Here is a 27,596-nt window from a genome sequence, read left to right as displayed (position 1 = left end):
TTTGCCAGGTGTTTGTGGACTTAACCAAGCGTTTGACACAGTCAACCGTGAGGCACTTTGGAAAGTGCTGGAAAAATTTGGCTGTACACCTGCTTTTACAGACAAGTTCAAACAACTTCATCATAGTATAAAAGGTCGCGTCAACTTCACCTCTCAAAATCAGATATAGGATTAGTTAGTAAAAACATATTAGATAGAATTATCCCCAAAATTCAATCTTCAATAAAATACCCACTATGGCAATCCTCCACCCAGGTAATCTACTGGTTTTCTAACATACAAAATAAAAATAATTGTAAATTTCTTTCTTTTGACATTGAATCATATTACCAATCAATATCGCCGATTCTACTAAATAAATCTCTATTAATGGCACGAAAACTAACTAATATAACGCAGGACAAAATTAAAATAATACTCGTAGCTAGAAAATCTTTAATAACCTTTGATAACAAGTATTGGACCAGAAAAATACCCCTGACCATTTCAACATTTTAATTGGCTCGATGGACTCGATCTGGTCGGCCTTTTCCTTTTAAATTAAATTTATTCTATACTCCATGAACAGTTCAAACTTGAAGGAGGACTATACAGAGATGATGCACTTTTTGTAACAAACTCCACAAATAAAAATTACGAAAAAGCAATTAAATCCCTACATAAATTATTTAAAAATTATGGGCTTACTATTAAAATCGACTCTAATAAAAAAAATGGTTAATTTCTTAGACATAACCTTAAATCTTGAAAACTCTACCTTTGAACCCTATCATAAACCTAACCAATCTGTACTATATGTCTATAACGAATCAAACCACCTTAGATCAATATTGAAATCAATAGTTCCCAATGTCTCTTTAAGAATTTCTAGGCTATCTTCTAACAAAAACGAAAAATATTACAATGAAGCCCTTAAAAACTCAGGATACAAATCTCAAATCAAATTTCTAAATAAAAATGATAGAAACAAAAACTGCATTGAAAATAAACCTACTAAGAGCATAATAACCGATAATATGGCCATGTCATCCCGTATGCGAGTTACAAAAAATGACCAAAAAACAAGACAAAGCAAAATGAAACCGCAAGTATTAGATACAAACACAAATAATGAGCAAACCAAAGTCCGTAAGAGTAAAAACAGACATAGGGAGACTCTATGGTTCAACCTTACAAACATAGCCAGAGAATTTTTTAAAATATTAGAAAAAAACTTTTAAGCCCCTCATAGGTACAGTAAAATCTTTAATAAGAACACAATCAAAGTGTCTTACTCAACTATGCCAAACCTTCATCATAAAAAAATTAGTTCTAACAATAAAAAAGTTAATAATATACAAAATACAAATACAGAAAATATAACTATAGAAGAAAAAAATATATGCCCTCTACAAGACTCATGCAAAATAAAAAATGTAGTTTATAGCTGCACAGTATCACAAACTCCAAAGTTAAATGAGGTTAACAGCAACCATAACTCGACCACCCGATTAAATAACTACACCAACTTTAACCAATCTACCAATCAAATACAGACCAACCCATCACATACCAATACCACCCCTAATTTACCTGAAAATAAATACATTAAACAAGACGCAATCTACTTTGGTTCCACATCTGGACTTATTAAGCATAGGATTTCAACCCATAAGCATTCTTTTAAAAACCACTCCCTGTTGAATCAAACCACTGTATCCAAGCATATTTAACGACTCAAAGAAAAGAATATTTCCTTCAATTTGAAATGGCAAATAATAGGATCATATAAAGGATATACACCAGGAGATAGATTCTGTGCACTTTGTACACAGGAGACCCTAAAGATTTTAAAATATGACGATATCAAAAATAGAACCACCCTCCTAAATTCAAGAGAGGAGCTTATATCCTCATGCAGTCTTAAACGTTGGTTTAAATTTAACAAATATAAACCACCATAAGTCATTAAAAATGTTACTTATTAATATTCAATCTTGAAATTTAAGTTTAACTTGATACCTTTATTAATAAAATTTTGATCATCAGTATTATTATTAATATTAGTTTATCTGATATATTTACCATTATTGTATATTATTTAAATATATATTTAACTTAACCTATACTATATTTATTAATTTCAATAAATAAATAAAGTATTAAAAATACTAAATTCAATAAGTTCCAAATATAATATATGTATTATAATCTAAATAGAATAAACACGAATTATCTCCCTTTGATTATTTAATTAGAAAAATAGGATTATCTCCCCCCCCCCTTTTTTTTTTTTTAATATTTGATAAATCTTAAATTAGGCGTTTACTAACATATTCTAACCGCTAAGAAATGTTCCATTCGCATTTTTTTTGAAAATCCAACATTTTGTACATTTATAAGCTACAATCAACATCCAAATGAATGTTTTGACTATAATTACGATTTTCAAAAAGCGAACAATTAAAAGGTATATATATATATATATATATATAATTCTTAACTTTTATTAAAAACATATTATTATAACCTTATATTTAAACCAAATTCAGATTTATAATTTGATTCTATTTTTTATTCTCAACCCTATTACTTTGCTTATCAAGTAAATAGTTTCCTTTTTATTTTAATTTTTTCCAGATACATCTGCCTTACTTAAAAATCGGTAGGTTTATTTATGGTGTCTTTTACATATAAAAAAAAAACACCCAATACTTTTACTGATGAGACTTTGTTTAAAAAAAACTATATGTCAAAATTATTGTCCGTGGCTTAATGTCTATCACAATAAAAACATTGTTTCCGAAACGATTGTACAAATTATTGATTTTGTTGTTGTTCCTTCTTATGAAACAGATTTTTAATTTTTAATTCTAATTTGAATTTTAAATTATCAATCACATTACTAAATATTAAAGTAGCTCTAGGATATTTACCTATCGAGCTTATTATATATCTGAATTACCACGAGCACTGTTCTTTTCTTGTATTTTAATTAAATTAGTAATTTTACTATCACATTAAAATACACTCTGATCTTTACTGTTCTAACCCCCTTTAAATTATATATATATATATATATATATATATATATATATATATATATATATATATATATAGTTATAAACTCAAATGACCTTGTAATGAGTGTTGTAACCAAACATCCGGTTTACGACTTTCGGTTGCGCATGTGTAGATAAACATAAACCCATAACAGCATTAACAAATAAACACAAATTGCTACTTTTGCAGAATTGGACATGTGGACTGAAATATTAGCATTATTATTTAACATGGGAAGGGTGGGGATGTTTTGCAACTATTCCGTATTACAACTATACTGTCACAATTTTCTTACAAATAAATCAACTTTGACCCGTTGACAACTATAAGAGCATTTTACAACGGCGATTTACCCACGTTCTTCCTTTTTTTTTAAATTTATTCTCCATTTTTTAATACACCTTTCTTAAAAACATTCATACATTTTCTTCTACACTACCAACATAAATAACCCCGAAAATGTTTTTTTTTTTACAAATAAATAATCAACACAATAAAACGTATTGTTTTACTGTGTACATTTTCAGCGTCCTAATTATTTTTTTTGTCTGTTTAAATTATCCAAATAAACAATTCTTAATACTTTCTGCTTTTTTTTTTACATCGTTCATTTCCACATTGTCTTAATTAGTTTTATTGATCTTATTATTAACATATGAATTAAATATTTGACCAATGGCTCATCAATATTTATTTAAAATAAATGAAAAAAGTTTTTTTTATTTTCATTTTCTATTTAAAAAAAGCCATTCTTAACATGGGGAGAGTGTTTTTTTTAACTATTCTGTACTTTCAGTTAACAATTTCATTTAAAAAAGATATATCAAAATTTGAATTTAACTTGAAGTATTATGGTATCTGTTCAGTGCAAATTTACCTATAAGTATGACAAGCCACTTATAATTCAATGGCAGTAAGGTTTTTTTTTTTTTCAAAATAAACAATTATAAACAGAACGACTCATAGAAATCTATCTATATTCTTTTTTCATTTTAATATACTTTCATAGAAATGTTTCTGTTATGTCACAAAAACTATTTTCTTTACGTCACAAGTGTCATGCTCATACATTAATTCCATAGCTAATCTAACATCGTGTCACAGGTATATATATATATATTTGACATCTATCTTACTTGCATTATTGTTGTAGTGTCAGTGTTTGAATAATTGATGAGGAAGACACAGTAACAATTAAATATGTATCAACAATTAAATACATGGAAGAGATAAATTAAGCAGTATCTTTGCTCATTGCTGGAATAGTGGTGATGGCCATACTCTTCACGTGTCTGTTTCTGACTCCCTTGGTAAACCGGTTCTCATTAACCGTTAAATTGGCCGTTATATATTTAACTAAATTTTTTTTATTTTTTTTATTTTGAAATGCTATTTTGAATGTTTCGAAAAATTATGTAAATTGTTAAGGGGAGGTAATCCTGTCATTTTTTTTACATTTTATCTAAGAGAAGCAACTCTATAAATCTGTCCAAAGGAGATAATTAATTTGTTGTGGTTGTATATGGAAGATGTTGGTTATCTCTACTCTATTGTTAGTTTCTGGTTTTAATTTTTCTATCAGTAATGATTCTTTTCTTCTCAGGCTTCCTTGGTCTATCTCGGTTGCTAGTATTTTAAAAATATAATTATTGTTGTGTATGAAAATCGTTTGGCAGCGACAATGGGCGTCATCAAGCCATGACGACAAATGCTTATTGGAAAATGCAATATGATTGGCTTGTCAGTTTGACACCCTCTGGCACTTGAAAAGATCTAATTAGTTCATCACAAATTATTTCAACCCAAAACATGACACCTCCACTTCCATGTTGGTGGCAGAATCGATGAGGACTTTTAACTTTACCCATCCATCTGGTCCGTAAAAGGTTGTCTTAGCCTCATCGGTGAAAAGGATAGTTTTTAAGTTTGTTTTCATGTATTTTTTTTTTTAGCCTAATACTTACATTTTTCTTCATGAATTTTGTTTAAAACAAATCTTCCAATGGGCTTGTTATTCTTAGCAATATCATTCAACATATTGAATCATGTCTTGTTTGGACAAAGCAGGTATTCCAGCCTTGTCAAATATTGCAGCGCTAGTGCTGCATGCTCGCTTGATAACTTGACAGCAAATTTTTCTAATATTGCGAGGAGAAAGTGTCCTAGTTTTTTAGTTATTCCTTGGTTTGATGTTTCAATTGTCTATGAATGTTCTTTGATCTCTTCCAAGCTTCTTGGCCAGATCTACAAGAGATAAACCTCTGCAAAACCTGCAACAATATGCTCCTTTTCAGTATCAGTAAAGTATTCTTTTCTGGGTATTTTGGAGAACTGCAATAAAGCAATGAACAGTTAAAATTATATGAAAACAGAAAAGTAGCCATAACTTTTTAAATATATTTGGAAATTCCACAAAAATTATCAAAATATTGCACTTTGTTAAGTTCTTCCAGTGTACAAAATTTCACTTCTCTGGGGTTTATATTTAATTTCCACATTAAAAAAAATTGACCTACAATAAAGCGATTTACATGGTTTTAATATATATATATATATATATATACATATAATTTTTGGGGGAAAAGGATTCCAGCAGAGTGCTTTATTATACAGAAAAAATTCCAAAAATAAGAGCATATTATTTATATTTTTATTTATCTTATCTGAACTTTCTGTAAATAAATATATATATATATATATATATATATATATATATATATATATATATATGATTTTAGAAATTCTTGTGTGCGGGGCGTTTGCTCAGTTGGTAGAGTGCTTGCCTCGCATGCAAGAGGCTCGGTTTTGAATCCTGAGTTCGGATGTGTCTAACTGATGAGCCCAAATGAGGGTGAAACTCGAGTCTTGGACTTCCGGTTCGTTGACTGTCATGGCTCTTGTGAGCTGCGACGTTGTTTGGCTGTGGAATTTATTTTATATATATATATATATATATATATATATATGTATGTATGCATAAGCATGTATGCATCTAAGTGTGCATGAGTATATGAGTGCACACATACATATTTGTGTGCTATTATGTTATATGCATATGCCAGTGGCACCCTCAGCAGGTAGAAGCGACTTTCTCTTAGAAGAGTCAAAGGAATATTAAATTCACAAACGGTCCCCAGTCGCATCAAGAGACATGACAACATTAGGTTTTTGCATGGAGGTGTTGGTATTCGCAAACGTTGCTTAATTTTGTTGCTCTAACGAGCACTGATATGTCAATGAAATTATTACATTACAATAAATTGTCTTTAATCATTTGACAAAGTTGTCTTCCTTTCAATAGTTAAATCTAAACATCAACTGTTTTCATAAAATAGCAGAAAAGATATTAAAAACTTGAATAAGAATCAGTTATAAATACCTGGAAAATAAATAAAATATGAGAAATAAAATAATACTTATTGAGCATTAACACAACCCTCATATTATTAAGTTTAAATAATAGATTTTTAAATAAAATTGATTTTAAATTTTTGCGAAATTGCTCAATAGCCCTAATATTCATGTTCAAAAGTTGACCACTTGTTTGATGAAGGGAAATGTCTTGAAATATTAGAATATGGATTCTCCATCTTATTATGTTGACTGAAGTATGAACACAATACATATAAAATATATGATATATATATGTATGTTATATATATAAAATATGTTATATATATATAAAATATATGATATACATATAAAATATATGATATATATATAAAATATGATATACATATAAAATATATGATATATATACATATAAAATATATGATATATGATATATATATATATATATATATATATATGATATAAAATATATATATATATATATATATATATATATATATATAAGTGAAAATGTCTGTCTGTGTGTGTGTACATTTCCCTACCAAACTACTGTCAATTTTCAGTCTACAGACTCGAGATTTGACATAAGGGGTATTGAGTTTTTGGAATTTTTTTAATCAGTTTTCAGCCAGAAATTTGGCTTTCAAGGAGTCCAGGTTCAACGATTTGACCTTTGAAAACTCGACCAAACTCCTCTGCCAATTTTGGGTCTAAACACTTGAAATTTTAGATGTAGGATACTTGTACATGGATCAAACTTTTTAGTTTGATTTGAGCCCAAAGCAATAAATGTTATAGGATTAAAATTGGAGTCAAAGTTAAAAAAAAAAAGTTGACCTCTGCGGTCCCTACAAAATTACTTAAGCAATTTTTGGTCTAAACATTTGAAATTGTACATAAAGTGTATTCAGACATGGGGCAAGCTATTTTATCGGTTTTTGAGCGAAAATTTGGCTGCCAATAGGGTCAAAGTTCTAAAAATTTGACCGTTGTAGTTTCTAGCAAACTCTTCTGCCAATTCTGGGTCTATACACTTGAAATTTTAGATGTAGGTTAGCTGTACATGAGGCAAACATTTTAATATATATATATATATATATATATATATATATATATATATATATATATATATGCACATAAAGTTATGACCAGTACATAGGGCCCGAGCAAAGCCAGGCTGAACTGTATAGTATTAATAACGGTGAATCTGCATAGGTTATTCAACCATTATATCTTGATTTGCTTCATTTTGCTTTTATGAATTTGAATTTCCTTTATATGCACACTAGACAACACTTTAAACAAACTAGATTAACAACTCAATTTGATGATCTTAAAAATATGTAATTTATATAAAAATTGACAGCACTTCTTTTCACTGATGCCATAATTCACACCAACTCTTAACTACAATGTGTCCTCTCAGCTGCCAAACACTCGACTTGCTGTCCTCCCAGCTCTTCCTCCATATGCAAATTTATATTTTTAAATCAGAAATATATATATAAAATATTTATAATTGTTGTTTGAAATTGTCATTTTTCTTAAATGATAGATAGCACTCTTAGTCCTTTAATAAAATATACAAACTATAATATCCTTTTGGATTTCAGAGAAAGAGAAAAAGGAAGAGGCATGAAAAATGATGTCAACAATAAATTACTAAAAAGTCAACAACAATATGCAAGGAAAATTTCTTGATATTTAAAATCTGGTGCTGTGGAAGTAACTGCAATAGAGTTATATGCTCCTAATGAATTTCATATTTGAAAGAACTAGCAACATACAAGACATCAAATGTAGATTGATATTGTAGCTGAAATCTCTTTTCATTAATTTGCCAAATTTCACCTAAAAATAATAAATAATCAAGAAGAATTTCTTCTTGATTATAATTTTGTTTCAATATTTGTTTGCAAGATTATTCTTTTCTTTGGAAAAAAATAATTTGACATCAATTTGTGGCTTTAAATATTCTTTTCATCTGAAAAAAATTGGCCTTAAAACAAAAACTGATTTCTCCTATCACTCTACCAATCCTAATTATTATATCTATTTAACCCAACTAAACCAAATAGTATTAAATAAATGTTTAAATTAGTTGCATGATGAAAAAATGTATTTTAAAATTTAAAAGAAACAACCTTATGTAGTATAATGTTAAACTGATAGTGGTTTTAAATTTCTGAAAAAAGAAAAGAATGAAATGTTTCAAATTGAAACATTTTAAAGGAAAATCAATTTCTTTTTTTCTTCTTTTTTTAATTACAGATTGTTTCTGATGGTGACAAAGTGACGCCTTATTTTGTGATTGTTGTACATGTTGCTTCTATAACAAATCCTGAATCTCTTGGTTGTACACAGGGTTGGGTTATTTCGCGTACATTGGCTGATTTTGCTGCTTTGCATGAGAAACTCATCCAAGTAAGTGCAATATTCTTTCAACTTTAACAATTTTCCAATAATAGTCCTTTGATTTTATCAAGATAAACATTAATAATAGATAAAGGAATGATGACAAATTGAGACTCTAATTTCAGATTGGTCCTTGGTTAAAGAAGAAAGAACTGCCCAATACTATGTTAATGTGGTTCAAATCCATTGACACTACATTCCTGGAAAAGGCTAAAGAAACCCTTGAAAATTATCTTACAGTAAGTTATTTCACAAATTGATTTGATAAAATAGTTTTGAGATCTATATCCTTGTCTCTTAACTCTTTCTACTCGATTAAATGATTTTTAGATTGAATTATAGTACTTATGGATTATTTGCCTAGGACTTTGGCATGGGTGCAATGAACAGTTGATGAGAATTGACAGAAAAGGCCGAGCGGTGATCGGAGATGCTGGGAAACTTAAATAACAGTGATTCAAAGTGTAAACAAAATGCAACCAAAAAATCAACAAAAACCTTCCTTAATTTTAATAAATGATTTTTATTATTTTTTGTGGTTTTTAAGGCAAAATAATTTAGTGTTTGTTATTTATATAATTTTTTTCCATGAAAAGTTTCAATGTCTTTTTTCCATGAAAAGTTTCTTTTTTTCCATTTCTTTTTATTGTTTGCTAGCATTTCAGCCCGGCGTTGCCCAGGTGTTTGGAGGTGTGTGTTGAGCAAAAGAAAAAAAAGTGGTAGTAGGCAGGCAGGCTGGAACCCGTACCGCGAAGGAGGAAAAGAACGGGGAAAAAACATGACATCTTTGCTGTTACGACCATCGGCCAATCGGAAGTGACATAGGTTTAAATTAAGGCTAGACAATCGAAAAGAAGGGATGTCTTTTGAAAATATCCGCGAAAAAAGCGACCCCTCCCTGTTGAAATGTGCCCAGTTGAGGGTGAAGAAATTAATGTTTTTCGCCAATTTTTTGGTAATTGTCGTCTGAAGGGTTGAACTTCAAAACGATACTGATCTTGTGAAAATCCGGCGCCTCTGTCGAAAGTTTTAGGCAAAGATGCAAACATACATACATACATTTATATATTGGTAGTTCAAATTTTTTACCCAAACCGATTAAAAAGCTTGCCCTATCTCTGAATACCCTTTATGTAAAATTTAAAATGGTTGGACCAGAAAGTGTCTGAGTAATTTGGTAGAGACCACAGAGGTCAAATTTTTTAAAACTTTGACTCCTATTATGACCCCTTAACATTTATTGTTTTAGGCTCAAATCAAGTTATTAAGTTAGATCTATGTCCAAGGAACCTATATCTAAAATTTCAAGTGTTTAGACCCAAAATTGACGGAGGAGTTTGGTAGAGTTCTCAAAGGTCAAGGTTAAGGTAAATCCCATAACAGCCAAATTTCTGGCCGAAAACGAATTACAAAGATTTTCCCAAGTCTCAGTACCCTGTATATCAAATTTCGAGTATGTAGACTGAAAATTGACAGAGTTATTACATAGGGAAATGTACACAGACATACAGTCACTTTCATTTTTATAGATATATAGATTTTTTAACGATGTTTTATCAAGCACAGTAATAAAAAAGGAAAAATCTCTTTTGTAGTTTTTTTTTTTTTTTTTTTAATTTTTGGTAGTTTTTATGTTTTCATGCCAAAGAAAAGTTTAAATTTATTTACATTTTTTTGCAAGAAAACTTACAGATAAGTAGATTTTTTTTAAGTGTATGCCATTTTCTCTTCAGTAAATGCTTTTCTTCTTCGTCCAATTCATTTAGAAACTCGAAAATCGTCTGTTGATATGATTTCAAAAGCCTATTTTCTTTTGCTAATAAAAACCGTAACCCAAATTATTTTAAACATAAGAAGTAAAAAACCTCCCTACCTTTATATCCCCCCGCCCCCCCAAAAAAATGAGATAAATAATTTAAAAAGAAAAAAGAAAAAACGTTAACAAAATAATTTTTGTTTTTGCTGGCAGTTCTCAACAGCTGCCAATTACATTCACAATCAATGCTTGGCTTTTCCTGTTGGAAAACAGTCTGTTGTGACCACACCAACCTCGCAAAAATCTGGGTCAAATAATGCATAAGTACTGAAATTACAACTGGAAAAAATGCATTAGATAACTTCTTGCTATTTCTTGAATGATACATTTTCAAACACTAACATATCACTTATAAGTCCAAGACCCATCTAATTAAACAATTTTACAGCATAATTCAACTTCATCCATCAACAATGTTTCCTGCTAGAGTGATACATTGATTCCAATGCTTCTCTAACAATTTGATATCGTTTTTGCAGAACAATTTGTTTTTGACCTCAAAATGCATTTGTTTCAGTTCTTCATTAGAGTTAAATCTGTTTCCTTGGAACATTCTTTTGAGATCTGCAAACATGGTTTTCCCTTTTTCAAAGTTATTGATTAATAAAACACCTTGTGCATTCCAAAATACTAAAGACAAAACATTGTCTGCTAATGTTTGCATCTTCAGTAACTTTACACAACTGACTGCTAATGTTACTTCAGAATGAAGTTGTGGATTTATTTCATGCATTGTCACATGTTGATGCAATAACTCCTGTTTGTTGCATTTGAACAAACAGCACTCTGAATTGTTAAGGCATTGTTGTTTTAATGTACTGTGTACATTTTTTTGTGTAAATTTCTTAACATGGTAGCCATTTTGAACACAGCGTTCTCATTAACAAATTTTCATGCAAAATGATTTCTGCCTTTTGATATCTTCAACTTCTCTGCTATTCCATACAACTTCCATTTACAATCAGCCAAAACTAGTTTCAAATTTTTTTGATATTTACCAGGACAACTATCAAATTTGGGTGACATGAACATTCAGCATCATTTGTGTAACTACAAACACTTGTAAAGTGAGCATACTACCTCTTATTCTTTCCCATCGTACAAAGTCCAAATAACACTTATCAAACTGTTGCTTTACTTTAACAGTATATTTTCCCATCAGAAAGCAATGCTTTATTAATGCAAAAAATTAAGATTTTTCCATTGTTTTCCAAATTGTTAACAGTAGCATTTCACTTTTATTGTAATTTGTAAACTAATAATCTGATTATGGTTAATTTCAACACATGCCATTTATACCTTAGAAAAAAAATTATATGGATTTTTTATTAGAGGTCCGGGACTTGTTGAGTGATATATTATGCAATCTTATTCGAATGATTCAAGCTATAATTCTTATCTTGGTTCACAACATTTTAATCAATCTCTCACTTTCAGCTTTTCAACCAGAATATTTTTATATTTATGATGAGAATAATTACTGAAGATGTAAACATTAGCAGGCAATGTTTTGTCCTCTGTATTTTGGAATTTCAAAATAATTTTCAAATAATTCAAATAATCTTTATTGCAAAAATTTTTAAACAAAATATTTTGTATTCAATGAATTTGCACAGAGTTTTGTAAAATGTTTACTTTTAAAGTTTCAATTTTTGTGATGTATAGTTTGAATGTATTTGTTAATTTCATCAATCCAGTGTTATTTGATCTTCTTTCTTAGACTGTAATGAAGGATGACCGTATGGCACAGAGTGAGGCATTATTTGCTTTTCTCTCCCCGGCTCCAGACTTCCTCAATCAACAATCACAGAGACGTCGAAACTGGAATTTCTCTCTTGTAAAACTTTTTCGAGGGTAAGATTTTCTTCTGCCAATCAAAATACTTCTTAACAATGAACAAACATTTTAATTTCTATTAACCATTGAGAGTGATAATTCATTTGGATGTTACTCAATTCATTATTTCATGATTAACAGTTATAAACAATAATAATTTAAAAATTCAAAAAAGTTTTTATATGAGAGAAATTGTGAGTCATGTACAATGAATGCTGAAAGTGTGAAACTATATTACTCTCCCTCTCACTTCCAGAATTCAGTTCCTCCAAAGTGTCGTTTGATAACCATCATATTCGGTTTAAGGTTTATGTGTTAGATGGCTTTTATAAAATGACTTCCAAACTAACCTCTCTTTGAGCAGATTTTTATACTTCTTTCTCCCAAATCTATCTTTATCACCCCCATGTTTTCTTTTGCTACTTCAATTGTTTTACATCTACTAAGAACTTTCAACCATTTCTACAACAAACCAACAACTATCGATATCCATAACAAATAACACCCTACCTGAGAATTCTTCTTTCAAACTCCTTGGCCTAACATTCGCAAGCAATATGAACTCAAATACATTGAGGACATTGTGAAGGTTTCTGCAAAGAAGGTGGCTTCCCTATATCGAGCTAGAAAGCTACTCACACCTGAGAGTATCCTGTACCTCTACAAAGCCATCATTCGCCCATGCATGGAGTATAGTGGTTACATCTGGGCTGGTGCATCTACCACCAGCCTCTCTTTCTCTCTTGGATAGGGTTCAAAAAAGTTTTCAATCTAATATATCCCACTTTGTCAACTAAGCTCCAATCCTTGTCCCATCGCTACAATGTTGCATTCTTGTGCCCGTTTTACAAATATTTTAATGGAATGTGCTCTGATGAACTCGTTGCATCTCGACATACATATCCCTAACAAACCTGCTTAACAACAAAGTCTCATCCCTTCACTGTTGAGGTCCCTAAATGCCATAAAGCTTTCTACTCTAATAGTTTTTTTTGCACACATCTCCCTATACTAACTAGATTTAATGGTCCTCTGAATCATTAAGTCTGTCTTTAAAACTTACATTACACATCCATTGTATTATTTTTGTACCATTTCTCACCATGCAACACATACCCTCAATCCTTTCACTCTATCACACTGTACACACATACCTACTAGACTCTTCCTAGGATTCATAACATAGCAATAATACTGCTGCTGATTGGCGCCTGGCCTTCCGGCTGAGTAGTATCTGTTCTGTAATTGTTCTTTGATCAACGTAGTTTCATATTGAGACAATTACTATTTATTTGGATACTGCTAGAGGGCCCCTATTTTGGGGGAGCTGCTTTTCTCCCCACATTAAAAACGACCTTGTGTCTAATTTGCTTTCATGGGAGGTTTAAAAGCAACGTCATTTCTGCAAGTCATCTTTTGTTTGACTATGTTAAATTTGAATGCTTTACACTTCCGATTGGGTCATGGCATAGCAGTAAGATGTCAGATATTCTTTCACTTTCTTTTCCGCCTTTGCATTGCGGGTTCGAGCCTGCCTGCCAGCCTGCCACCACTTTTTTCGTTTTGTTTTTTTTGCTCAACACACACCTCCAAACATCCGGGCGATGCCGGACACCCAGGCTAATAACCAATAAATGCTATAACAACAATAGTGTTGAATCATAGATACTTAAATAGTGTTCAGCCTATTCATCCTATGGCAGAGAGACTGACTGATTAGTTCATTCAGTGAGAGTAGTCAGAATATAATTAACATTTTCTTCTCTTTAAGTTTTATAATGAGAAGGAGTTAATAGGTCCTTATTTTCTAATAAAATCCTTATATTCTCAGGAATTTTCCAATTTTATGCTTTAGTTAATGGCATCAAATTTAGTAACAAAATCCTCCTATCAGAAAATTTTCCTATCCTCTATGATCCTTGTAGTGACTCATCTGGAACTTTGCTCTTGACTGGCTCTCCATAAGTTGTATACTTTTCTTACTTGCAGGGTATTCTGACCCACTGATTGGAAATAAACAGATTTTTTTTGCATTGACTACTAGTAACTGCACCTCTGTTATAAAAAACATGCAGCATAAATTAAGCTGAGAAATTATAATCTGTAGTCAACATCAAGTTATGATTATGAAACAGCAATCAACATAAAGAGTAGACTCTTTCATGTTACAGTTAAGAAACGTTGTTAAATCGTAGAATTTTCTGATTATGAGTGTCTAAGTAAATTAAAACCTTTACAAACAGTATACTAGTTTCTTATTATTCTATGTGACAATTCAATGTTAATAACAAATACTATAACAACAACAACAATAGAGAAACTGACTAATGAGTTCATTTGGTGGGAGAAGGTGGATCAGAACGTAATTTATATTTCTCTCTAGCAATTTTACAGTTTACTCTATTCTTATGAATTTCGATTTTCGACTTGCTGCTGATGGGAGTTGCGCTTGTAGAGAGATGAGAAAGTAGTTGGAGGTGGGGGAATGTTTATGGATGAAAAATTATTAAGTTCATCCTCTGGTTCATCAGATTTGAACATTATTTTGCTGTATTTGCATAGTAAATTTTTATTGACAAATTCTTTATTACCTCCACATGTCAGAGTGTGTACTATTGTTTAGGCTGATATCACCAACAATTTTCGTTTGCATGTCAATTTCTGAAAATACAAGGATTATTATTAACTCTTCATTATATAGCTTGAAGAGGAAAATATTGTAAATCTGCCTTTTCCCACCAAATGAATTACTCTTGTCTCTCTGCCATTGGCATAAAGACTAATTACCTCCACACTGTTGTTGTTGTTGTAGTATTTGTTTGTAATTAAAATTGTACCGAGACAGAATAATCAGTGTCCAATATATTTATAAAAATGGATCCTACAAGTGAAGCGGATAGGCACTGAAATAGTTTTTGGACTGATGACACATAGGCTTAATTCAGTAGGAGGAAGTGGATAAGAATATAATTTACAATAATAACATGTCATTTAAATGAGTACCATGTCACTTTCGAGATAGTGCTTATTTCTGAATAATGCAAGGTCATTTCAATAGTCTGAAATGTGCAATGAAACTGCATCTTAAAATGTTTCTTTCAACTCTTTTTTTTTTCCAGACTCCCTGCAGGTAATACTGATAACGAAAGTGATGATGAATTGCTATTTACTAATTGTGAAGGGTAAGCACTGCAATTATTTTTATTTTTTGCTTTCAATAATCTTTAAGTATAAATTGCACTTTGGTGTCTGAATGTGAAAAGCAAATATCATTTACTCTGTATAACTGTATATTTTGATATAATGAATGCATTTTTTTCTTTCCAGTGGAAAAGAGGAGCAAAGTCGAGATTCCATTGCTGAACCATTGTATCATTTCATCAATGAAGTATTTGAATTACGTGGTCTTTTTAAATGGCTGAGAAAGAGTTTCATCATGTTTGTTGAAGTCACGTTTGGCAGATCAATAAACAGGTCAGTGAATATTCTTCTATTATGTAAGCTTGTTAGATTTAGTAACTATTGATAATAAAATAATCAGTTTTCTTTTTGTATGATTTCACTGTTTTGAAAACATATTTTATTATTCTGAAATATTCCAAGTTTAGCTATTTTGTAAGACATCTGGTTGATAAAGTATCTTTTACTTCATCAAAACTTTTGCATTTTTAATATTTAATAGATGAAATATCTTGAAACTACCTTGAAACTATTTTTATTCAATGATTAAAGTTAAAGATTGATTTTTATTTGTCAGTAAAATGTGTGGTTGGAAATTTACTATTTTAGGATTATTTTTTCTTTCAAATTTAGGCAACTACGTGTGACCATTGACTGGATCTTCTGTGAATCTATGTTAATTTATTATATTCAAACATTCCAAGAATCAATGTGGCCAAATGGAGTCTTAGCTGAGCCAGCTTTGCCAAAAACAGAAGAAGAGAAGATGAAAAGTAGAATAGAAGCAAAGGAAAAACTTCTTCAAAATTTACCTGGTAATTATGTTATGTAAATACAATTGGAATAATGTTGTTCTTATTAAGTTGCAGGTAGATAAAGATCTGTTTCAGAAGGCATATTTTAGTAATGAGTCATCAGTTCTAAATTGTATTCCAGAATAATGGGATTGATAGATTATCAGTTGAATGCTGAAGAATATTATGAGAGGACTGAAAATAGTGGTGGGACGATTAATCAGAATCAGAATCGTTAATCATGTATTTTGGGGGGTTTCGGAATCGGAATCGCATCATTAAAAGATACCTTAGATTTATGAGTCTTTCATTACGATTCTCTTATATTTATAAGTTGAACTGTTTGTTTGAAGTGAGATTAATGCTCTCAAAAATTTATGATAAAAACATCATAGAACTTTTCATAACATATTTAATATGATGTACAAAAATTTTATTAGCTACTTTAAAAGTAATCTTTATTTATCTTAATGAGTTTCAAAATTTCTTTGAATTTTTCCTTTAATTCTTTGAATTAAAAAAAAATGTTTTTTGAAGTAGCTAAGATAAGTAGGTTCAGCAGACGAACCTCGTTCTGAAAAATCTAAACAGTTAGGTCACGTGAAATGTGACACCAGTGCTTCTACCATTATTGACCCTTTGAATGATGCCTTTGGTTGCAATTATTTATTTTTTCTTTTCACTTATTATTTACAGTAATAAATGTTCGAAATTTCTTTGAATTTTTTTCTTTCTTTAATTCTTTGAATTAAAAAAAAAACCTGCTTTTATATTTCACCATTTCGTTTTTTAGTAATAAATGCTTTTCTACATTAAAAACCGACCTTGTGTCTAACTCCACCCTCGTGGGGAGGCAAGTGAATAGGAAGTAATATAACGGGTGAAAAACGTTTTTCAACCACCATAAAAGCATTACAATACATTTAAACCCTGAAGAATTTCCACCATGCGCACTTGTTGTTCTAAATTAAATACACTACTTGTGTTTCAAACTTGAAAAAAAAAAAAGCAATTTAAAATAGTAAAAACACTAAAGCGTTTTTCGTTTTGGAAGGGGGGGGGGTTCAGGCGCCCCTATTATCTCAAAGAGCCAGCTATGGCTTTGCAATATATTTCAATAATTATTTTTTAAAAATTCTTTACAAGCAATTTTTATTTAAAATTAAGAAATCATTTTCTAAACTATTTTGTTTATATATGTTTACATTTTGTTTTTAAATAAAATTAAGAAATTAATTTAAAAAATATTGTTTATATCCATCTTCATTCAAAAGGGTTACTTTTCAGTAGTTTCATTGGTTGTTAACCTAAATTTTCCGAATGTCAGAACGAGGTTCGTCTGTAGACCTACTTATCTAAGCTTCACCGATTTTTGTTATGATTTTATCTGTGTTTTTGTTTTTTTGCTGGAGTTTATGTAATTATTAGCAGGAAAATTGGTGAAAGTCAAAATGGAATCCGCGCTATTTTTAAATATTATTTTCAAGTTTAATTAAAGTTTTATGATACTCTTTTCTTATTAATGTTTTTGTATTCTTCTGTTATTTTTATTTATTTATTTTTTGCCGGATTTAACAAACAAACAAAATGAAAGCAAAACGAAACAAAATATTTGGTGCTTATGCACTTATGTTACCGTTTTTTTTTTTTTTTTTTTTTTTTTAAATGGTTTAAGTGCCTTGGCCAATGTTTGATGAGTTTCTAATTGTTTTTTAAAGGAAAAGGAAATTGTAAGTCAAAATTAGCACTTGTGGCGATAAACAAAAAGCTTCAGCGTGTACGTTCCTCTCATGGAATGTCGTAGATCGAAACACAGTGAAATGTTATTGGGTGCTAGTGCACTTATTGATCCACGCTATTTTTAAATAGTACTTTCAAGTTTAATTAAAGTTTTATGATATCTGTTTTTATTAAATTGTTAGGTGAAAGTACAGAATAGGTACACAACACCCTCTCACCCCCATGTTAAGAATGGCTTTCTAAATAATGCCATTATTGCAGCACGGCTCAATAAGTGCATGAGTACTTTTTATTTTCTTGAATCGATGAGAACACTACTGTTTTTGTTTTAATAATTATTTTTTATTTAAAAATAAAAAATAAAAATTTAAATTGTTCAAAACATGTTTTTTTTCCCAAAGCTTATTGGGATTTTTTTTTTAATTACCATATTTTTCATGAATATGCTCTAAAAATGTTTCAAAATTATCTAATATTTTTTCACTGTTCATGTTATAAGCTTCTTTATACATGGCCTCATCAACATGAGATGATTTCATTTCTCCTACTGATCCCGATATGTATTTCAATCTTCTTTTAATGCGAGACCAGTAGGCTTCAATATTGTTGGTACAAACACCAGTAAGCGGATCCACATAATTTTGTGAATGGTTTATAGTCCCGTGAACATAATTAAACGTGAAAATAATATTTAAAAATAGTGGGGGAGGGCAGAGCGGTAGCTCCAGATATATCTAAGACTTTTGACAGGGTATGGCATGAGGGTCTCCTTAAGAAAATTAGATCATACGGTATCACTGGTAAAATACTTAACATAATTAAATCATTCTTAGATAAGAGAAAAATCCAGGTTGTCCTCGACGGTCGTACATCTAAACAATATGATATAAATGCGGGAATGCCCCAAGGGTTTATCCTTGGACCTCTATTGTTCCTAATATTCATAAATGATCTCCCCGACAAAATTGCCTCTGAGATGGGTATATATGCTGATGACACCACACTCTATAACAGGCACGACAGGAAAATAAATGAACACATATCTAGGGAAAAGATAGGCTCTCTCTACCATGCTAGAAAACTACTAACACCCGAAAGTATCCTGTACCTCTATAAGGCCACCATTTGCCCATGTATGGAGTATTGCTGTCATATTTGGGTTGGTGCATCTGCTACTAGTCTCTCACTCTTAGACAAGGTTCAAAGGAGAGTCGCCAATCTGATAGTCCCCGAATTGGCATCTAAGCTTCAGTCTCTGTCCCATCGACGAAATGTTGCATTCCTCTGCCTATTCTATAAGTATTTTAATGGTGAATGCTCTGACGAACTGCAAGCATTTGTGCCCCCATGACGTAAACACCCTCGACAAACCCGACATGCAGCTAAATCCCACCCCCACACAGATGTAAAAGATCTTTCTACTCCAGTAGTTTCTTCCCCAGAACCGCTAGACTTTGGAATTCCATTCCAGGCCCCTGCTTCCCAACTGTACTGACGTGCAGAAGTTCAAGTGTAACGTGAACCGACATCTTGCTGCCCAAATCCCTACATTACCCCAGTAGTTGTTGCCCCTGATAGTAGACCCTACACCAAAGTGACAATGTGCCTTGTTTGGGGTGAAAATGTAATAAAAAAAATTTTTAAAAATCTCCACAAGCTTACTAACAGATTGAATATAAGTTTTCCATTTTAGATTTGGAATAAAGGTCAGTTCCAGGAGCTTATCAAAACCAGAAGATGCATTTATTTTAACTGAAGTAAAACAAGTATCTGAGCTGGTAAAAGGAGAGAATCTTGATTTCAGTCATGTTAAAAGTAAATGCTGCAGATGAGAAGAAAAAGAATCAGCAAGATCTTTCTCAGCGATAATCTTCAAAATGCTGCCATAAACAGTTGTGTCATCTATATATATAAATCTCATCTATCTGTTTAAATGTATGCTTGTATGTCTGCCTAAAACTTTTGACAGAGGCGACAGATTTTCACGAGATCAATATTGTTTTGTAACTCGACCCTTCAGACAACAAATATCGAAAAATTGGCTAAAAATATTAATTTCTTCACCCTCGACTGGGAACTTTTCTACAAACTTTTTTTCGCTGATATTTTCAAAAGTTATCCCCTCTTTTCGATTGACTCCTTAATTTAAACCTGCTTGCCTACTATCACTTTTTTTTTCTCAACACACACCTTCAAACACGTGGGCAACTCCATGCACTTAGGCTAGTTTGTATATAAGAATATGATTTGGAAGATCATTAATGAAAATCAAGAAAAGAGTTGGCCCTCAAATAGATTGTTGAGGGTTCACCATTGTTGGTACCATCATTTTTGCCTATTCTATAACTACTTTTATTAACCTATCAAAAAGAAAAAGAACATTGCAAAATATTCCATAACTACTAAGCTTGTAAAACAACCCCTTATTTATTGATCCATTTACAAATCAAAATTTTTTGTTCATTTACCTCCTGTTGATGAAAAATTGTTTTTGTGTAATAATCAAAATTTATACTTTAGCCAATCTTCGTCTTCAATAAACTATGAAAATTCCAGGAAGCTTAGAATTGGGCAATTATTACTCTTGAATATTTTATTGGATTAACGTGCCATTTAGAGTCATAACATTCCACGACGGGCATATTACATTTTCTTTTATTTTTTTAACACGATACATACTCGGGAATAAATTTCAATCTGAAATTCTCGATTGAGATGTATCGTCACAATCACAAAATCACCGTAAATGGGAATAAATTGAAACTAAGAATCATACAGAAATTGGTCTTTTCGAGTGTTTGCACCTGTAAAGAGAATGCATCTTATTTGAAGCATTTTCTTTCAACTTGCACAGTTTCTTGTCTTTTTTTTTGTTTTTTCAACTAAAGCTTCCACATTTTTCTCTTTTGTAAGATTTGATTTTATTTCTTCAAAATTAAGTTTTTACTTTTCAGATGCTGTGAAAACACTTGTAGGAGAAGATAATGCAAGGCAAGGTGCTATTAAATTGTTTGAGGTTTTGCAAGACAATCGCTTAAACAAACAACTATTTTATGTAAGTTTTAACATCTTTCCTACCAGTTTTTCATAGCTATAATTTTCAATAAAGCCTTCAATTAATTATAGCTTTATTTGTTAACCAATTTCTGCATTTAATTGGATAAAAAATCTCCAGTGGAAATTGGAAATAAAAAATCTTGAACTTGTAGCATTTTTTATTTTTTTTTACTTCAACGGTAAAGTCCAATTTTTATTAAAGTAAATTTTTCTGTTTTTGCTGTTTTTAGTAATAAAATTGTTGTCAAGAAATACAAGTTCAAACTGACAAAGATTTTTGTTTATAAAATGACCAGTTGATCAATCATGTTCAGCATTCTCATCAATATATGTACACGGATTGCGTCTTAATTGGATTGGATCCATTCTTCGTTTAGATTCTTTGTTTTTTACATGACTTGCAGAAAATTTGAACCCGGGTTTTACTATCTTAAAATACACTTTGTAGTGTTCAGGTTTTCTCTCTATATATATGTTTTACATTAGCTTGTTTTTTGTGTGTATGTTGTCGTAATAAAGTCTTTTTATAGAGTCCAGAGAAAACACTTTAGTACTTTTATTTTATTTGTTGACGTATAAAAAAAACTTGCTTCTATGCAACTTTGATACATACAACTTTAGAAGCACAAAAACGAATTTTCATGTGTAAACAATAGAAGCTATAAATTATAAAACTATTATATGATAATAGCAGGAAAACTTGAATGCAAAATTAGCAGAAAGCAATCATTGTATCCAATGTTAGAAAACTAAGTTCTTTGATAAATCAGTAAATTAGTAAATTCAAAGAAATATAACTTTTATATATACATAGTATTGCTTTTAAAATTATCATTTTTAAATTACCTCAATCAATTCAATTATTGTCAGAAAAACAGAATTGATTTCTGCAATTGAATCTAAATGTAATGACACTGAAAGTGTGACATGAAAAATAAAAATGTATACATGGATTAATATGAATAAAAACTAAATGCAAATGTTAAAATACATGGATACATATGAATAAAAACAAAATACCAATGTTAAAATACATGGATTAATGTGAATAAAAAAAATACAAATGTTAAAATACATGGATTAATATAAATAAAAACTAAATGCAAATGTTAACATACATGGATTAATATGAATAAAAACAAAATACAAATGCTAAAATAAATGGATTAATATGAATAAAAAAAAAAATACAAATGTTAAAATACATGGATTAATATAAATAAAAACAAAATACAAATGCTAAAATAAATGGATTAATATGAATAAAAAAAAAATACAAATGTTAAAATACATGGATTAATATAAATAAAAACAAAATACAAATGCTAAAATAAATGGATTAATATGAATAAAAACAAAATACAAATGTTAAAATACATGGATTAATATGAATAAAAACTAAATAAAAATGCTAAAATACATGGATTAATATAAATAAAAACAAAATACAAATGCTAAAATACATGGATTAATATGAATAAAAACAAAATACAAATGCTAAAATACATGGATTAATATGAATAAAAATAAAATACAAATGCTAAATTACATGGATTTATATGAATAAAAACTAAATACAAATTCTAAAATACATGGATTAATATGAATAAAAACAAAATACAAATGCTAAAATACATGGATTAATATGAATAAAAATAAAATACAAATGCTAAAATACATGGATTAATATGAATAAAAATAAAATACAAATTCTAAAATACATGGATTAATATGAATAAAAATAAAATACAAATGTTAAAATACATGGACTAATATGAATAGGAAAATACCAATGTTAAAATACATGGATTAATATGAATAAATACAAAAATACCAATGTTAAAATACATGGATTAATATGAATAAAAACACAAATACAAATGTTCAAATACATGGATTAATATGAATAAAAAAAATACAAATGCTAAAATACATGGACTAATATGAATATGAAAATACCAATGTTAAAATACATGGATTAATATGAATAAAAACAAAATACAAATACTAAAATACATGGATTAATATGAATAAAAACAAAATACAAATGTTAAAATACATGGATTAATATAAATAAAAACTAAATGCAAATGTTAAAATACATGGATAAATATGAATAAAAAAAAATACAAATACTAAAATACATGGATTAATATGAATAAAAACAAAATACAAATGTTAAAATAAATGGATTAATATAAATAAAAACTAAATGCAAATGTTAAAATACATGGATAAATATGAATAAAAACAAAATACAAATGCTAAAATAAATGGATTAATATGAATAAAAAAAAAATACAAATGTTAAAATACATGGATTAATATAAATAAAAATAAAATACAAATGCTAAATTACATGGATTTATATGAATAAAAACTAAATACAAATGCTAAAATACATGGATTAATATGAATAAAAATAAAATACAAATTCTAAAATACATGGATTAATATGAATAAAAATAAAATACAAATGTTAAAATACATGGACTAATATGAATAGGAAAATACCAATGTTAAAATACATGGATTAATATGAATAAAAACAAATTACAAATGTTAAAATACATGGATTAATATGAATAAATACAAAAATACAAATGTTCAAATACATGGATTAATATGAATAAAAAAATACAAATGCTAAAATACATGGACTAATATGAATATGAAAATACCAATGTTAAAATACATGGATTAATATGAATAAAAACAAAATACAAATACTAAAATACATGGATTAATATGAATAAAAACAAAATACAAATGTTAAAATACATGGATTAATATTAATAAAAACAAAAAATCCAAATATTAAAATACATGGATTAATATGAATAAAAACAAAATACAAATGTTAAAATACATGGATTAATATGAATAAAAATAAAATACAAATGCTAAAATACATGGACTAATATGAATATGAAAATACCAATGTTAAAATACATGGATTAATATGAATAAAAACAAAATACAAATACTAAAATACATGGATTAATATGAATAAAAACAAAATACAAATGTTAAAATACATGGATTAATATGAATAAAAACAAAAAATCCAAATATTAAAATACATGGATTAATATGAATAAAAACAAAATACAAATGTTAAAATACATGGATTAATATGAATAAAAAAAAAATACAAATGCTAAAATACATGGACTAATATGAATATGAAAATACCAATATTAAAATACATGGATTAATATGAATAAAAACAAAATACAAATACTAAAATACATGGATTAATATGAATAAAAACTAAATACAAATGTTAAAATACATGGATTAATATGAATAAAAACAAAATACCAATGTTAAAATACATGGATTAATATGAATAAAAATAAAATACAAAAGCTAAAATACATGGATTAATATGAATAAAAATAAAATACAAATGCTAAAATACATGGACTAATATGAATAAAAATAAAATACAAATGTTAAAATACATTGACTAATATGAATAAAAACAAAATACAAAAGCTAAAATACATGGACTAATATGAATAAAAATAAAATACAAATGTTAAAATACATGGACTAATATGAATAAAAATAAAATACAAATGCTAAAATACATGGACTAATATGAATAAAAATAAAATACAAATGTTAAAATACATGGACTAATATGAATAAAAATAAAATACAAAAGCTAAAATACATGGATTAATATGAATAAAAATAAAATACAAAAGCTAAAATACATTGGATTCATATGAATAAAAACAAAATACAAAAGCTAAAATACATGGACTAATATGAATAAAAATAAAATACAAATGTTAAAATACATGGACTAATATGAATAAAAATAAAATACAAAAGCTAAAATACATGGATTAATATGAATAAAAATAAAATACAAAAGCTAAAATACATGGATTAATATGAATAAAAATACAATACAAATGCTAAATTACATGGATTTATATGAATAAAAACAAAATACAAATGTTAAAATACATTGACTAATATGAATAAAAACAAAATACAAATGTTAAAATATATGGACTAATATGAATAAAAATAAAATACAAATGTTAAAATACATGGACTAATATGAATAAAAATAAAATACAAAAGCTAAAATACATGGATTAATATGAATCAAAATAAAATACAAATGTTAAAATACATGGATTAATATGAATAAAAACAAAATACAAATGTTAAAATACATGGATTAATATGAATAAAAATAAAATACAAATGTTAAAATACATGGATTAATATGAATAAAAATAAAATACAAATGTTAAAATACATGGACTAATATGAATAAAAATAAAATACAAAAGCTAAAATACATGGATTAATATGAATAAAAATAAAATACAAATGCTAAAATACATGGATTAATATGAATAAAAATACAATACAAATGCTAAAATACATGGATTAATATGAATAAAAACTAAATACAAATGTTAAAATATATGGACTAATATGAATAAAAATAAAATACAAAAGCTAAACTACATGGATTAATATGAATCAAAATAAAATACAAAAGCTAAAATACATGGATTAATATCAATAAAAATAAAATATAAATGTTAAAATACATGGATTAATATGAATAAAAATTAAATACAAATGTTAAAATACATAGATTAATATGAATAAAAATAAAATACAAATGTTAAAATACATGGATTAATATGAATAAAAATACAATACAAATGCTAAAATACATGGATTAATATGAATAAAAACTAAATACAAATGTTAAAATATATGGACTAATATGAATAAAAATAAAATACAAAAGCTAAACTACATGGATTAATATGAATCAAAATAAAATACAAAAGCTAAAATACATGGATTAATATCAATAAAAATAAAATATAAATGTTAAAATACATGGACTAATATGAATAAAAATAAAATACAAATGCTAAAATACATGGACTAATATGAATAAAAATAAAATACAAATGCTAAAATACATGGACTAATATGAATAAAAATAAAATACAAATTCTACAATACATGGACTAATATGAATAAAAATAAAATACAAATTCTAAAATACATGGACTAATATGAATAAAAACAAAATACAAATGTTAAAATACATGGACTAATATGAATAAAAACAAAATACAAATGTTAAAATACATTGACTAATATGAATAAAAACAAAATACAAAAGCTAAAATACATTGACTAATATGAATAAAAACAAAATACAAAAGCTAAAATACATGGACTAATATGAATAAAAACAAAATACAAAAGCTAAAATACATGGACTAATATGAATAAAAACAAAATACAAATGCTAAAATACATTGACTAATATGAATAACAATAAAATAAAAAACCTAAAATACATGGACTAATATGAATAAAAATAAAATACAAATGCTAAAATACATGGACTAATATGAATAAAAACAAAATACAAATGCTAAAATACATGGACTAATATGAAACAAAAAATAAAATAGAAATGCTAAAATACATGGACTAATATAAATAAAAACAAAATACAACAGCTAAAATACATGGACTAATATGAATAAAAACAAAATACAAATGCTAAAATACATGGACTAATATGAATAAAAACAAAATACAAATGCTAAAATACATAGACTAATATGAATAAAAATAAAATACAAATGCTAAAATACATGGACTAATATGAATAAAAACAAAATACAAATGCTAAAATACATGGACTAATATGAAACAAAAAATAAAATAAAAATGTTAAAATACATGGACTAATATGAATAAAAACAAAATACAAATGCTAAAATACATGGACTAATATGAATAAAAACTAAATACAAATGTTAAAATACATGGACTAATATAAATACAAAAAATACAAATGTTAAAATACATGGATTAATATGAATAAAAATAAAATACAAATGCTAAAATACATGGACTAAAATGAATAAAAATAAAATACAAATGCTAAAATACATGGACTAATATGAATAAAAACTAAATACAAATGTTAAAATACATGGACAAATATAAATAAAAAAAATACACATGGTAAAATACATTGACTAATATGAATAAAAACAAAATACAAATGCTAAAATACATGGACTAATATGAATAAAAACAAAATACAAATGTTAAAATACATGGACTAATATGAATAAAAACAAAATACAAATGCTAAAATACATGGACTAATATGAATAAAAACAAAATACAAATGTTAAAATACATGGACTAATATGAATAAAAATAAAATACAAATGTTAAAATACATTGACTAATATGAATAAAAATAAAATACAAAAGCTAAAATACATGGACTAATATGAATAAAAAAAAAATACAAAAGCTAAAATACATGGACTAATATGAAT

General features: G+C 28.0%; 1 protein-coding gene across 6 annotated transcripts in view; it reads left to right on the top strand.

Annotated features, from left to right (window-relative positions):
* Positions 1–27,596, top strand: part of LOC145268864 (sorting nexin-25-like) — a 631,480-nt gene that overhangs the window by 526,905 nt on the left and 76,979 nt on the right. For all 6 annotated transcript variants that reach the window (XM_080124584.1, XM_080124583.1, XM_080124587.1 and 3 more), the window contains exons 16-22: positions 8,665–8,817; positions 8,934–9,047; positions 12,345–12,478; positions 15,580–15,642; positions 15,788–15,934; positions 16,274–16,455; positions 21,129–21,229. In XM_080124584.1, the coding sequence (XP_079980710.1) occupies positions 8,665–8,817; positions 8,934–9,047; positions 12,345–12,478; positions 15,580–15,642; positions 15,788–15,934; positions 16,274–16,455; positions 21,129–21,229 (894 nt within the window). The remainder of the gene's footprint in view (positions 1–8,664; positions 8,818–8,933; positions 9,048–12,344; positions 12,479–15,579; positions 15,643–15,787; positions 15,935–16,273; positions 16,456–21,128; positions 21,230–27,596) is intronic.

Source organism: Euprymna scolopes, chromosome 4, assembly GCF_053919585.1.
Source record: "Euprymna scolopes isolate OS-2025 chromosome 4, ASM5391958v1, whole genome shotgun sequence".
NCBI lineage: Eukaryota > Metazoa > Mollusca > Cephalopoda > Sepiida > Sepiolidae > Euprymna > Euprymna scolopes.
The sequence above is the reverse complement of the archived record's forward strand: the minus strand, read 5'-3'. Positions and strand labels throughout refer to the sequence as shown.